At 36.6% G+C, this 15,207-nt stretch overlaps 1 protein-coding gene across 1 annotated transcript in view; it reads right to left on the bottom strand.

Moving 5' to 3' along the window:
- Positions 1 to 388: 388 nt before the first annotated feature.
- Positions 389 to 15,207, bottom strand: part of LOC128742822 (pancreas transcription factor 1 subunit alpha) — a 29,705-nt gene continuing 14,886 nt past the window's right edge. Inside the window, exon 3 of the mRNA XM_053839299.1 lies at positions 389 to 546. Within this exon, the coding sequence (XP_053695274.1) occupies positions 389 to 546 (158 nt within the window). The remainder of the gene's footprint in view (positions 547 to 15,207) is intronic.

The raw sequence follows: 15,207 nt of genomic DNA, 5'->3' as shown, positions 1-15,207 counted from the left end.
TTCGTGCTCCTGAAGGCATGCCGATAACAAAACATTGGGGGAAACCAAATCATCGTTCTTGCACGCTTAATATTATATGAAATACAACAAATCGCATAGACACCTGCTCAAGCAAATGGAGTTCGTTAAATTAAACAATATTCCCGCATTGGAAATCTATTGAGAAGTTCATATTTGTTTTTTTTTTTTTTCAAAACAATCAAAGAGTGCAGATTTAAGATTATTGCATGAAATATTTTTATTTACAATATTTGGACATAGACTTGGTACCTAATAAAACGACTAGAATTGCTTTCACTAGCCCTCATCGGAGAACAATATATCGTTCGTAAAGTTAAAACTAAATAAATGAGCTTCCAAATTGCCAATCGACAGTCGACACCCTAGACTAAATTAGGCTGTTCGAGTATGACGACGGGCCAGCTGCGATGTTCCGTTGATTGCTTCTAGGATCTTCCGGCCGCCAGATCCGTGCGAAATAGCGCCCATCAGCACTGCGATCACCTTTGCGGTGCCAGGAAAGGGAGTGAACCTGGCCGCTGCCACCTGCAAAAAGGGAGAAAAATTTCGATGAGCTATCTGTTTTAGTTACTTCTGCCTACATGCCGAGCGCATGTATGTATATATCTACAATATGGCATTTGTCTCTGTTCAGCAACCCCTCGCGGTTTGATGAAGTATTATAGACATAGGGTACAAATTATGCTCGAACACTCGTGTTTGCATGAAGTGTTTACAAATCCAATTTAAGTGATGTTCTAATACGGCGGGCATTAGCGAAAATTATTTACTCAGCCAGCAGCGGGAGAGCAACCGTCGTTTTTCCCAGCGTTTGCTATTGATGCATCTATGTTTGATCCGTTTCTTCACTCTAGCAGATGAAAATATACGTGTGGGATATCAGTATTTACTTTAAAATGTATTCGGTATCTACTATCCACGAATGTAATGCGTATTGAAATCAAAAGTGCTGAACCAACTACAAATCATGTTCACTATTAGCGCGAATCAGGGATGGTTCGATCACTTTGACTCAATTTTGATTCAATTGACAATTCAATTGCTCTCAGTCGAGCAAAATTCGACAAAGTTATATATGAGACATTTGTAGAACTAAATATTGTTCACAGTTTTACTGAACAAAGTTTTGCAGTATCTTTTGTAGTTACAGTGCTACAATGCCAGTAACTCATAAGTGACTAAGTGAACGTTCATTTAGTCACTGATGAGTTACTAGCATCGTAGCACCGTAACTACAAACGATACAGCAAAACTTTGTTCAGCAAAATTGTATATAATAACTAATTCTACAAAAGTCTCATATGTAACTTTGTCAAATTTTGCTTAGCCGAGACGGTACTGTTAAATGAATCAAAATTGAGTCAAAATGATCGAACCACCCCTTGCGCGAATTAGACCCACTTCGGTTTATTCAATGCTCAAGAAATGAACATGTCTTAGAAAACTATGAAAACAGTTCAAGTGCTCAACTAAACTATTACACCGTTCAAACGCGATTTTCATCGTGTTACTCAACTCCTAGAAAACAAAAATACAGGGATGCCTCGATATACACCAACCCTGATATGTATAAGACAATGTTCACCTCGATATAAGAAAATTTCCATTTTTTCGTAAGAGTTGCCTCGGCTAAGACCAGAAACGATCCATCTCGCCGAGACAATTTCTTTTTCATTATGAATACATCAATTTTAGAACGCATTTTGTGATTTGCGCAAGGTACATATTTGCTAAAACGAGGTTGGAATGCAATATTTTTTAATTTATTTTTAAGATATCAGTTTAATTCAAGTGTTTGGAATCTGAATCACATTCTACAGGAATGATTCAAGCTTCGAACAGTAGTAAAAAATATAAAGTTTTCTAAGATTTTCGTGCATCGAAACTAAATTAAGGAAAGGTATAATGTGGCCTCTTTGGAAATAATTAGAATCGTGGATCTATCGTGCTTCCTAAAATAATGTTACAATTACGATGTGTATGTTAATACTAGTACATTCCATTGGCCAGTGTTTGCGAAGATGTTTAATCTTTGTATTAGTTCTTTGAGTTCTTATATTGCATAATATAGCTCTAAGATGTTATACAGAAAAGAGTCTTAGCCGGAAACTGAAACAAGTGTTCGTATGTTCGAATCTCGGCTAAGCGGTGCTGCAAGATAAAGTCAGTAGGATTGTTGCATTAGCCCCGTAACTGTCCTGTACTCTAACAGCCGGCCGCGAAGCAAAGCAAAGCCATGTGTATAAACGTCCTGTTGAGAACTTGACCCTTCTTTTTCGACAGACTTCGCAGCAGACTATTAGAATACAGGAAAATTACGGGGCTAGTGCAATGATCCTACTGACTCTATAGCAGCACCTCCCAGTCAAGATTCGAACATACGACGACTGGCTTGTTAGGCCAGCATCGTACCCCGAAGCAACTTGGGTGGTAGAAGTCCACCGCGCCTGCCACGAAGTCTGTCGATAAAGAAGGGTCAAGTCCTATAAAGACGTTTAAGCCCAAGACTTTGCTTTGCTTTTGCCGCTGTCATTTGTGTGATAATGGACGCATGTCATATTGAACACATAGGTATTCATAATCAGAACAAGACACACGCACTACATTTAGCTGCTATACCTATTTATGTTTATTGCATAGATTCTGCTCCACATTCGTTTACAGAAAATTAAATCTAATTCGCAGATTCACCCCTCCAAAATTCACGTCCCTAAAACCGACCGATAGAACAAAATAAACATTGAAGAGTTTCCAGGCCAGGCGTTTTAATTCCCATTTGTTCGGGATGGTGTGGTAAACTCGCAACCACATTTTCTCACCCCCGTGGATCAGCCCTCTGCGACAGAGAGTGATGCTTTTTTACGAACGGTTCTCTCGATTCGCACCGGTAGCTGTGTGTAACATTCAACGAGTCATGCGCACACGAAATCCACAAAACTGGTCCAACCTCTTTCTAGGAGTAAAGATGGTCGTATTGACGAATGGCAGGGCGAGGGTTCAAGTATTTGCCACCCACCAATGGTGGATAATGAAGGGGATATGTTTGCTGTCTATTATCAGGTCTTCATTCACTTGCACTCTGTATCGATCGAGTCGTGGGAAAATAGAATTGATCTACAGATGGTATGAATTCGCTGGCAGCCTTTTTGCCCAGGGATACTACATGAAATGTTTCTATCGTTGCCTGTTTTTGTATTTCGTACAAAATTTGATCGAATGTGTACTTTAAATAATCATTTAGATTCAAAATAAATGGAACAACTTTTTTACCACAGGAAATAACAATAATTTAGGAGTTAATAAATCCCATCACAAGACCAGAAGATTTTCTTTGTTTCTTATACAAAATTGGTATATCGACAATATTATTAAAACCTTTGCGCAATGGAGATTTTTTCGAAAAAGATCGTTTATTTCAGTACTTATCTTAAAATACCGCTGAGTTAGATTCAATCTTTTGACATCAGAAGATAGATATGGAGAGTTAGAAGCATTTTCAATTTGTTTTCTTGGCGTACAAGACGCACAGGCGATAGACAGAAATCGACAAAATAAAAGAGTCATAAGTTTTATAGAATGAATATATTTAGATGCAAACGATTGCATTCGATGGGGATTTTTTTCTAGTTTTCCAAAACAAACTTGAATCGTTGAGGAATATGTTAAGAACTGATCGCTTTTACGCAAATTTTGTCATTTACGCGGTTTTACTACGCAAATTTCGGAATCTACGCGTTTCTCACGCAAATTTTGGAATTAACGTGGCTTTTTACGTGATGTTTGGAATTTACGCGTTTATATTTACGATGGGCTCTTTATTTAGCAGCGGTTGGCACCAAAAAATTTAAGCTATCCTAACAGGTATTGCGATAAACGACATCCCCACTATGCAGTGATACACTGTCAAATAACTTCAGTTTTTGTTAGTTACTGAAGAAATCTTATATTGAAAAATATATCATCATCTTTTTGATTCTCGAAAGTGAAATTCTTTGTTTAGAGTGTTCTGGTCGGATATAAAAACGCAAAAGGGATAAATTTTTCTTTAGCAAAAGAATCTGTATCGTTGAAAAAACCTGCTTTTGAAATTCAAAATTTTAATGATGACCAATTTGTCGTTGAAGAGACAGCGGCTATAATTTCTTGTGTAGTATGTTTGCTTTTGCAGAAACTGCTCAAAAAATACTTAATCCTCTAACGGGTAAGGCCGTCTGTAGACGGCCTTCGCTTTTGGAGCTCCAGAGCCGCATACGAACTTTGTTTTGAATTGACAATATGCAAAATATGTTCAGAACAGATTTCTTGACATTTTGATATTAATATCACAACATTCTGACTATGCATTCGAAAGTTATCATTTTTCAAAATCAAAATTTCCGAAAAATTTCGAAATTAATTAATGCGCGAATATTTCCTTTTTTACTTTTGATGAAAAAGCACATCTAGAACAAAATGATTGACCTTAAAACTTTTCTATGAGTAAATTTCATGCATTATATCAATTTTGTAATGTATTTGAATTGAAAAAATATCTGGGTAGAGCGTTGGACATGAAAAACGAAAAAGAGAAATTGGACTTTTTCTAACCTGGCGCTCCTCCAGATAATTATTTTTGCATGAAATTCAGAACTTAAGATTCTTTTGAGTGTACTTTCATGATAAAACAGTCATTAACTTGATCACATCGTTTTTACGATGTTGCCCGTTAGAGGGTTAAATAACGAGCCGTTTTGAATAAGCGTATTCAAACCTACTTTTCATATTCAAATCAATTCATATCAATTAGGATTTTGTATTATGACACTGATATAAAATATTGCGATCAATAATATTTTTACTTAATGTTGAGAATAGGGTTGACAATTCTGAAAATTACAAAAAACCGGCCGGTTGGTCCTGTCTTCAAAAAAAGTGCGGGGGTGTCAGGATGCTGTGCCATTTTGGTATTTATAGCATACTAGCTGACTCGATAAACTTCGTATTGCAACAAATTAAACTGTGTTGTACATAAATCGTGAATCTCGGATGACCTTTGTCACAATCTAGAGTTTTGCAAGTTTCTGAGGAATTCATGGGTAGTTTAATATACAAATTTTCCTAACAGTAAAGTAGAAAACAACTGGCCCCATTGCTTAGTCTGATAAAATATAGCGGATAGCATTAATATATTCGCCATGATTATACACTCAAGTCGCTTTTTACGCGTCGCATAAATCAAAACCACGTAAAAAAAACCGCGTAAATTCCGAAAATCGCGTAAATTCCGAAAACCGCGTAAATTTTGAAAACCGCGTAAAAAACCGCGTAAATTCCGAAAACCGCGTAAAAAAACCAAAATTTCGCGTAAAAAAAACTTTGTGGATTTCAACACTACACGAAAAAATAGACGTTTTGAGCACATCCGCGTAAATTCCGAAAATCGCGTAAAAAAACCGCGTAAATTCCGAAAACCGCGTAAAAAAAGTCGCGTCAAAAACCGCGTAAAAAGCGACTTCAGTGTATAACATTTCGCCGAATACCATTTTGCGGAACACCACTTCTCGGTTGACTATAACGCGGAATATAGAGTTTCGCGGAATACCATTTCGCGAAAACCCTTACGCGAGATGTACCATTTCACGGAAAATGTTTTCGTGGAAAGTACCATTTCGCAGGGGTTATCCTTTCCTTACTCACTGTCGCTCGTTCGAACCCAACTGAAAGTAAGTAATAGAGGTCAGTAGACCTAGGAAAATAAATAAACCTAGATAGAAATGATTCGTGGCCGGCGCTGCCGACGGCGAGTTGTCACCAACACTCTCGGCCTGCGGCCGTCTCGCCCTGCATCATCTAGTGTTACTATTGATAGTTTTTGGTGGTCTTGTGTCTTGTTATTGACTAATGTTTTGTGGAAGAGTTTAAAATTACTCGAGTTCGATTAGTTTTTGGGTTACGCAAAAAATTCTGTTTTATTTGTATGAGAGTTCTTATCCCCCTACCACAGGGGTGAGGGTACAAAAACCATCATAAAAAAATTTCTGCCTCCTAAACCCCCCACATGCTCAATTTGGTTTCATTTGGTTGATTAGTTCTCTAGTTATGAGTAAATTTGTACATATTTCATTTGTATGGGAGCGTACACTTTTAATGGAAGGGGGGTCATTAAGGGGTCTCCTTAAGAGGGGAGGGGTCTCAATGCACCATAGAAAAAAATATATGCCTACCAAAACGCCCACATGTCAAATTTGGTTCCATTTGCTTGATTAGTTCTAGAGTTATGTGGAAATTTGTATTTCGTTTGTATGGGAGCCCCCCTCCTAAAAAGGGGAGGGGTCCTAATTCATCATAGATAAAATTCTTGCCTCCAAAAACCTTCAAATGCCAAATTTGGTTCCATTTGATTGATTAGTTCTCGAGTTATGAGGAAATTTGTATTTCATTTATATGGGAGCCCCCCCTCTTAGTGGGGGGATAGGTCTCTAACCATCATAAGAACCTTCCTTGGCCCCAAAGCCCCCTACATACAAATTTTCACACCGATCGGTTCAGTAGCTTTCGATTCTATAAAGAACATACGGTGTACGGTAAGTGTATGGTGGGCCGGCCGGCTGATGCTGGATCTGGCGGCGTCGAATCGGGCGGTGGTGGCGTCTGGTGGGTTTGCAATCTGCTTCTAGCAGCGTTGCTGCTGTCGTCACTGCTCAGGATTGCTAATAAATTTATCAGAAAATTCAACAAATCAGACAAATGTACAAATCCGGCTTCATATGTTAGAACACCGGCCTTTTTGTCGGATTGACCGGCCACCGGCTTTGTAAGTCAAAAACCGGTCACTTGGCAACCCTAGTTGAGAAAGATATGTATAATATTATTACAGTAATACCTCGATATAAAGCAACTTTATTTTTATTTACGTTACTGAAGTTTTTGGCGTCTTAGTAGAATACGAGACCTAAAATTAAAAAAGAAGAAAACTTATCCAATTTAATTCTACTAACAGACACTGAGCTTCCTCAGTGTGCATGTGTGGACTCATTACTGCTACCAGTATAGTTGACCTATTGTAATATTCCCCAGATGTTTGCTATATAACCTGCACTGCATTTCTTTTTGCTATAATCGCTATTGAGTGAGCGATATGCTTATTAAATTTTATGCGTGCTTGTATGTATTGGGGTTTACCCTTCCTTCAAAGCTTGATCTGCTTTACCCACTTATTCCTTGCTGCCAGCACTATCCTATAATATAGCCGTCCCTGGCGAGTACTCCTTCTTCGTTCCTCTGGCCAGTACTGTCTTCAGTAGCTAAATATATAGAATAGAGGTTTTCCGTTAATTTTTTTTTTCGTTAAATATTCGGGTTTGACTCTTAGAAATGATACCCATTTAAAACTTTCTTTAATAAAGCCTCTAAATACTGTAAAAATGAAAAAATAAAATATTTAACCCAACTTCCCAGTAAGGCATTATTTTTACAGATGAATTCAAATTTAACATCTTTGGTTCAGATAGTCGTCGTTTTTAAAACACTGGTTAAAAGATGATTGGGACTTTCGGCTTCTAACGAGAACCACATGCGTAAAGCTCAAGTGTACTTTTTATTCTACCAATCTCATCGATTATCATCTTCATCCATCTCATCGATTGGCTACATCGATCGATACAAGGATACCAATACTACCTTATTAGTTTAAGGTTACAACAATTCTTCCCCCTTATTTAGTTTTCAGCTTAATCAATATATAATTTAAATCCTGATTAATAACAATTTGATTGATTAACAATAATTCACTGTTTACTTATCTAATATTTGAGAATGATTTAATGACTTTTACATGCACTTTAATATTTGCAACAAATAATTCTGCCTATGTTAAACGCTTCGATCGCGTTTACTTTTGTGTACTTATCATTTGATTCATTCAATTTTTGCTTGTGCTAAACGCTTTGAACGCCTGAGTACAGGCATTGTTATTTTACTAGGGGTTTCTATTTTTCTCTTTTTAGGGTATACAGATAATTCACTGAATATTTCTTCCTTTTCACTCGAAGACCTCCGAGGTCGCTTGTTGCTTGTCTGAGAACTCTCAATTCGAAAGGCTATATTGCTCCTAATACTGTTTCGATTGTTAGCGAGTCGTAGTTGGTTTCTGTGCGCCGTCACTTTTACGTTTCCATGATCTGAAACAAATTTAATGACAGACGTTTTAGGAATCTGGCCATTATCCAACGTGAAAAATCCTGAGAATTATGATTTTTGTACCATATGTTCTCTCCAGTCGTTAAGTGATCAAAATTATCCCTACGCCTTACGCTATCATTTGCTTCTTCTCTTGAATAGTCGACCTTATTATCCTGTTTTTTATTAGGCCCTGCATTGTCAAGTTGAGCTTTTTGACTAGTTGGTGTTACCAGGTAATTTTTATAATTCTTCTTAGGATTGAGCAAGTCAATCAGTAACTTTGGTGTGTAGCTAAATATTTTTTCAGAAGGGAATTTTAAATCTTCTTTAAGACACGTATTCCTATAATTTATTAAAAAGAAATTTAGCTGATCTTCCGTATCCCATCGTTTCATATCGGGATCCAGTAAAAATTTTTTTAAAGCATCTTTCACCAGTCTAACGCTTCTTTCGGCTTGCCCGTTGCGGCTTGGGTTATAAGGTGGGCTTTTCAACACCTTAATACCCTGCTTTTCCAAAAAGGAACAGAAAACATGCGAATTGAACGGAGGGCCCCCATCCGTCACAACAACGTCAGGTAGCCCAAAGCAAGCGAAAATTTGTTTAAATTTGTGAAGAACCTTGAGGGCATCCGTGCCGCTTTTCATATGGAAGACTTCTAACCATTTCGAGAAACTATCCACAACAAGGAGAAACGATTTGCGTTCTAAATGAAAAAAAATCAGCGTGAATACGGCTAAAAGGTCTGGTGGTGGGTATCCAAGAACTAATAATGTTTGGTTTGTGCACTACCGCCATACGATTACATGCATCGCAAGTTTTTACGTGTTTTTCTATATCTTTATTGATTCCCACCCAGTAAACCGATCGCCTAGCCAGCTGTTTCATTTTTACTTCCCCCAAGTGATTTGAATGTAAAAGCTTAAGTATCCCGTTCTGCATTGTAGTCGGTATCACTACCCTGTCACGATATATTACGCAACCCATAACGTAATCAATGTCCTGGCGATTGGAGAAAACGTTTACAAAATCCTTGTCGACTTTCTCCGGCCATCCTTCACATATAAATTTTACGATGGTTCGTAAAAACTTATCCCCTTTTGTTTCATTAGCCACTTGCGAAAAATCTACCGGGAACTCGTGATTAAAATTTAAACTGTTTACAATTTCCCTATCATATTCCTGCGGAACTGAAATTTGAAGCGGGAATCTTGAACAAAAGTCCGCATTTCCCATGCCTCCTCCAGGTCTGTATTTGATGTCATAGTCATAAATTGAAAGTTCTAATACATAGCGCTGTAACCTAGTTACGAAAATTGAGTTTCTTCCTTCTTTACCAAATATACCAATAAGTGGTTTGTGGTCAGTGAATATTGTAAACCTTTGTCCGAACAAATATTTATGAAACCTTTTAACCGTACAAACAAGTGCCAAAGCTTCAAGGTGAAGTATGGGATATTTCTTCTGCGCTGCATTGAGCGAAAAGGAGGTAAAACTGACAGGCCTTTCCTCTCCATTAACGACATGAGCGATTACACCCCCTAACCCATAACTTGAAGCATCTGATACAACCACCAACGGTTTTCCTGGATCATAAAATTCCAGTATATTTGCTCTAATTAAATCACTTTTACTTCGTTGAAAGGCTGTTTCACATTTTGAGTCCCATTCAAAACGATTATCTTTCTTTAATAACCTATAGAGAGCATGCAATTTGGAAGCTAAATTAGGGACAAATTTATTATAGTAGTTAATTAATCCTAAATAAGATTTTAACTCTGTAATGTTTTGTGGGGTTCTGGCTTCTCGGATAGTGGCAATTTTTTTCTGGGCATGGCAGCAACCCACTATCAGTAATTATATGACCCAAGTGCGGCAACCTATTGACAAAAAAATTGCATTTTTTCACATTAACTTTGACATTAGCTATTTTCAAACGATCGAGAACCTCTAATAACTTTTCTTTGCATTCTTCCACGGTTTCGCCGGCCACTAAAACATCATCCAGATATACTGAAACTCTTTCGAGCCCGTGAAGCACCTGTTCCATAACTTGCTGGAAGATTGCTGCACTTGAGGAGGCACCTTGTGGCAATCGATTATACACATAGAGTCCTTTAATTGTATTTATGACCATTACCTTACGAGAATCTTCCGATAACGACAGCTGGGTGTAAGCTCCTTCCAAATCGAGCGAACAAAAAAATTTACAATTAGCTAATTTAGCAAATATATCCTGAATTTTCGGCAATGGATATGAATTAGGGATGATCAGTTTGTTGATTGAGACTTTACAATCAATGACCATTCGGATTCCTCGATCCTTCTTAACCACAGCAATAACCGGAGAAGCCCACTCGCTGGTCTTTATAGGCTCAATAACATTATGTTTTTCTAAATCTTCTAAATGATGTAGCACCTTATCTTTTAGTCTATACGGCACCTCATATGCCCTTTTAAAAATTGGCTTTCCTTCTTTGAGAACCAAATTTGCTTCATAGCCGGCTATAGGCTGAGAAAGGTCTCTTGTAAAAACAGTTGGATATAGCTTTTTTATGTTCTGCACTATTTCATCTATATTCGATACCAAGTTTACATTGTTTATTGTAGTCAAGGAGGTAAAATAATCTCTCCATCCCTTAAAAAACTCATCTAGCCAATCGCGGCCCAAAAGCGGTAAAAATTCCCTTTCACTCTGCAAAACAATCAATTCCATCAATTTACGCATGCCCTTACAAACCACCTCTACACTTACTTTCCCTACTACATTTAATTTTGAACCATTGACCACTACCAAACTTTTTTCACATCTTTCAAGAGGCTTGTCAATTAATTTTTTATACATCACCCAGCTTATAACCGAGACCGTAGATCCACAATCTATTTCCATTACTAGCATTCTCTCATTAACCGATAACTTAATCAAACAAGGTTCACTAATCTTATTTAATAAAAATATTGACATGCAATAATCACCTTGATCGTCGTCACTGGAAGAGGTATTATCCATATCTATTTTCAGCTTATCAAACATTGCATTCGTTTTTCCTTCATCGAAACTTACTTTTGGAAATTCTTCTACAAAATTTATTGAGTTGCGCTTAATATTCCGAAGCTGAAAGCAAGATCTTTTAATGTGTCCTTTTAGCCCAGAGTAATTGCATATTAAATCCGCATATTTGTTTTTCCTTGCATTATTGGATCTCCACACTGGCCCCGAACTGCGACTTCTGCTTCTTGATCTGTTCCTACGGTATTCTGTTTCACGATTGTTGCCCTTATGATAATAAGTTTGTCTCCTACTGCCCAAACGATCTTTGATTGACGCCACATGCTCTGCGTCATCGTTTATCGTTCTTGCTCGTGTCTCGGCTAGCTCCCAATTTAACACCATTTTTTCAGCCTGCGGTAACGTTAACGAATCTTTGTTTAAAAGCTTTTGTTTCAAATCGGTATCCCTAATTCCAACGATGATTCTGTCTATGATTGCACTATCCTTAAAACCACCGAATTCGCACACCTCGGCTTGAAGTTTCAAAGCCAGGAGAAAATTCTCCACTGATTCTGATATGCCCTGTATTCTATTATTAAATTTATATCGTTGGATTAACCCGGACTCGACTCTATCAAAGCGCGCCTTAAGTTTGGTAACAATATCCGAATATGTCGCAGTAGTCAAATTGTTTGTGGGATACAATAATTTCAGCTCATCATACACAGCCGATCCACTTAACGTTATAAACATTGCTTTTTGAGATGTCTCGGGGATATTGTTTACTTCAAACAAATAGCCCAATCTCTCTATGTAGTTGGTGAAAGATGAACCAATACAATACGGTTCCATCGTTCCAACCAGCAAATTTGCGCTGCCCTGAGAATTGGCCATCTCTCGCGTTTCTCAGTGAACTATAAATGTATAGTGAGGAGTGAACAGTGAAAATGAAAGATTAACTCACTTACCACCGTTTGCCTTCCAAACTTGAGATTAGTTGTTATGCTCCCAACTAAATCTCTCTAGATTGAAACTATCACGTTATGAGTTATGTGCGCGTATTACTCCTTAGCTTCTCTGACACTCACCGTTACTTCCACAAAGGTTACTAATATCACTCAGCGTTAATTTATTAGCAGATCACTATCACTCTTGATCGATCTCTTCACTCAAGGCTGAGAAAAAAAACGCAATGGCGGAATCAGAAAAGCACGTTAAGCACCTTTTGTATCACAATTGTTATCACTTAATTATTGATTACTAGTTGGAATTTCTGCATAAATGTTGTATTTGTACTGAATTTCTTACCAGATAATTTAAACGTGGGCAACAAGCTGCGTTTCACCCGTTTCTACTAATTATCACAAACAGTCTCCCCAACATGCGGTTCCGACCTATCGTTAATCACTATTAATCGTTTTAATACTTAATTTTAATGTTTTAATATCACTTTAACTGGTCGTATAATCCTTCATATACTCGTATTTTTTTCCGTCGTCGCCACTAAAACACTAGTTAAAAGATGATTGGGACTTTCGGCTTCTAACGAGAACCACATGCGTAAAGCTCAAGTGTACTTTTTATTCTACCAATCTCATCGATTATCATCTTCATCCATCTCATCGATTGGCTACATCGATCGATACAAGGATACCAATACTACCTTATTAGTTTAAGGTTACAACAGTTTTGTATTGGGAAAAGCCAAACGATGAACTAAATGTAAAAAATCTGAAAACGATGGTTAAACACGGCGGGGGTGGAGTGGTGATAAGCGGGTGGATTACGGCTAAAGGTGTTAGCAATTTAGTCTTCATCGATGGCATAATGGATCAAAATGTCTATTTAGACATTTTAAAGCAAAATTTGAAGCCAAGTGCCAACAAAATAGCATTTAATCCGAGGTTCAAGTTTGTCCGAGACAATGACCCATAGCACAAAGCACTTAAGAAACCCACATGGTTACTTTACAACTGCTCAAAACTGATTGATACTCTATCACAATAACTCCAGACATCAATACCATTGAAAACCTTTTGGAATATTTCGACAAAAAAGTTAGAATCAAATTTCTAACGAAACCTAACACTTAATGGACGAATGGGACCAAATTCCCACTGAATACACAAAAAAACTGGTAGACAGCATTCCAAAACGACTAAAGGCAGTTGCAATGACCAAGGGATACCATACTAAATGCTATTTTGAAATTAAGCTACATATGCGAAATCAAAACTGTTAATTCGAAGCCCGTACGAATATGAATTTGAGTGGATTTTTTCATACGCTAATTTATAATTTTTTTTTTTCAGACAAATAAAAACCATTTTCCAAAACCAGATATCATACCTTAAAATTAACATCTGAAACTATGATTTTACTTGAATAACATGTCCCTAAAATTTCTGTTAAGCTTTCGAATGTAGAAAAACGAAATCTGCAAGATGCCGTACGAATACGGATTTGTATCACTGTATATAGAATTTGCGTAGAATCGAGGTTGCTTTATATAAAGGTATTACTGTACTCAAATATATACAAGATTTTGCATTTAGAATGCATCGTATTGGAAAACACAATTTTGAATGAAAATCAAGATTATTACAACAAGCGCGCAACTAGTTACCAATTATCTAGCATTTGTATAATAGCACAGGTCTGCATCAAAAAAACTGCATAGGATTTTTCAACTGATTCTTATAGATTTTGTCCACTGAATTCAGAAAAAAGAATAAAAATTGTCCATCACGTCACGTTTTCATGTAATACTTGTTGAAAAATCTTGAAAGTTGGTTTTAGACATAAAGCAGCAGAAATATCCCAGATGTAAATTACATTAAAAAATTGATTTTTACATCAGAATTGTATTTATTAATGTAAACCCTTCCATGTTTTGGAAGAAAATCATACACGATGGAGAAACTTTGGAGAGTATTATTTTAAAGCAAATTTGGTGCTCTCAAATACATCACCCTGCGCTCAGTTGACTGTACTGCCTTATAGAAGCAAATTTGATAAAAGTCATGTATGAAACATTTGTAGAACTGAATGCAATCTACAATCTTTCTGAATTGAGTACTCAATTACTTTTGTATTTACGTGGTAATATTATTGCAACTTTATCCTTAGCTCATACAAACGTTCTATTTATAAAACAAGGCTTAAAGGCCGTCTTTATTATAAATGAAAAAAATAATGCACTACTCTTTTCAACAAAATTGTTGATTAAATTCAGCTCTATAAATGCTTCTTACATATCTTTTACAGATTTTGCTTCTGTGAGGCACAGCAGTTGAATTTGCGTAAGTGAGCGTACCTGAGTAGTACTCAGTGAGTACATTAACCCAAAAAAAGAGTAAATATAAAAATTACAGTCCAGTAGTATTTTTGCTGTATTTATTAAGTAAAAATTTGCTGAAATAACAGAAAAAGATTTTATTTAGGTTTTTTAATACGAATCTGTGATAATAAGTTTTCCATCTAATTTGTGACTTTTCCATATAAGAAGCATAATTTGCAAAAAATCTGTTCTAGTTATAGAATCAGACCATTCGATGTTGTAACTCTAGCATTTCCAGGCTCCTCCTCATCTTTCCTTTATGCTGAAAAGAATGGTACTGGTTTGAGATGCGAAATGAAGTGTCTTGTTTATGGAAAAAATATACAGGGATACCTTGATATAAGATAATTTTTTATTTCAAAAAGTTGTCTTATATCGAAATTGTCTTGTCTTTTATCGAAATAAGATTTTTTTCATAAAAATTTTGCATTAGCGGTTGCCAATTAGGTCTGTGTCATCTGTTTAGTTTCTTTGAACTATTTATTATTGTTTAATTTTTTGACGTAGGATTACGTCTTTCAAGAAGGTAGCTTGTATAGGGGGTAACTCCAAAAAATCTTTCTCAAAAAGTGGTCTAGTTTTGAACGCTAATAGCTTTGTGGTTTCCCGATCGATTTCCAATATTCTTATACCAATCGATTGGAAAATCTTCTAAGAATTGACCCAATTGAAGAAAAGTATGGATTATTGATGT

This window comes from Sabethes cyaneus, chromosome 3, assembly GCF_943734655.1.
Source record: "Sabethes cyaneus chromosome 3, idSabCyanKW18_F2, whole genome shotgun sequence".
NCBI lineage: Eukaryota > Metazoa > Arthropoda > Insecta > Diptera > Culicidae > Sabethes > Sabethes cyaneus.
Note: the sequence above shows the minus strand (reverse complement) of the source record. Positions and strands in the feature narration are given on the sequence as shown.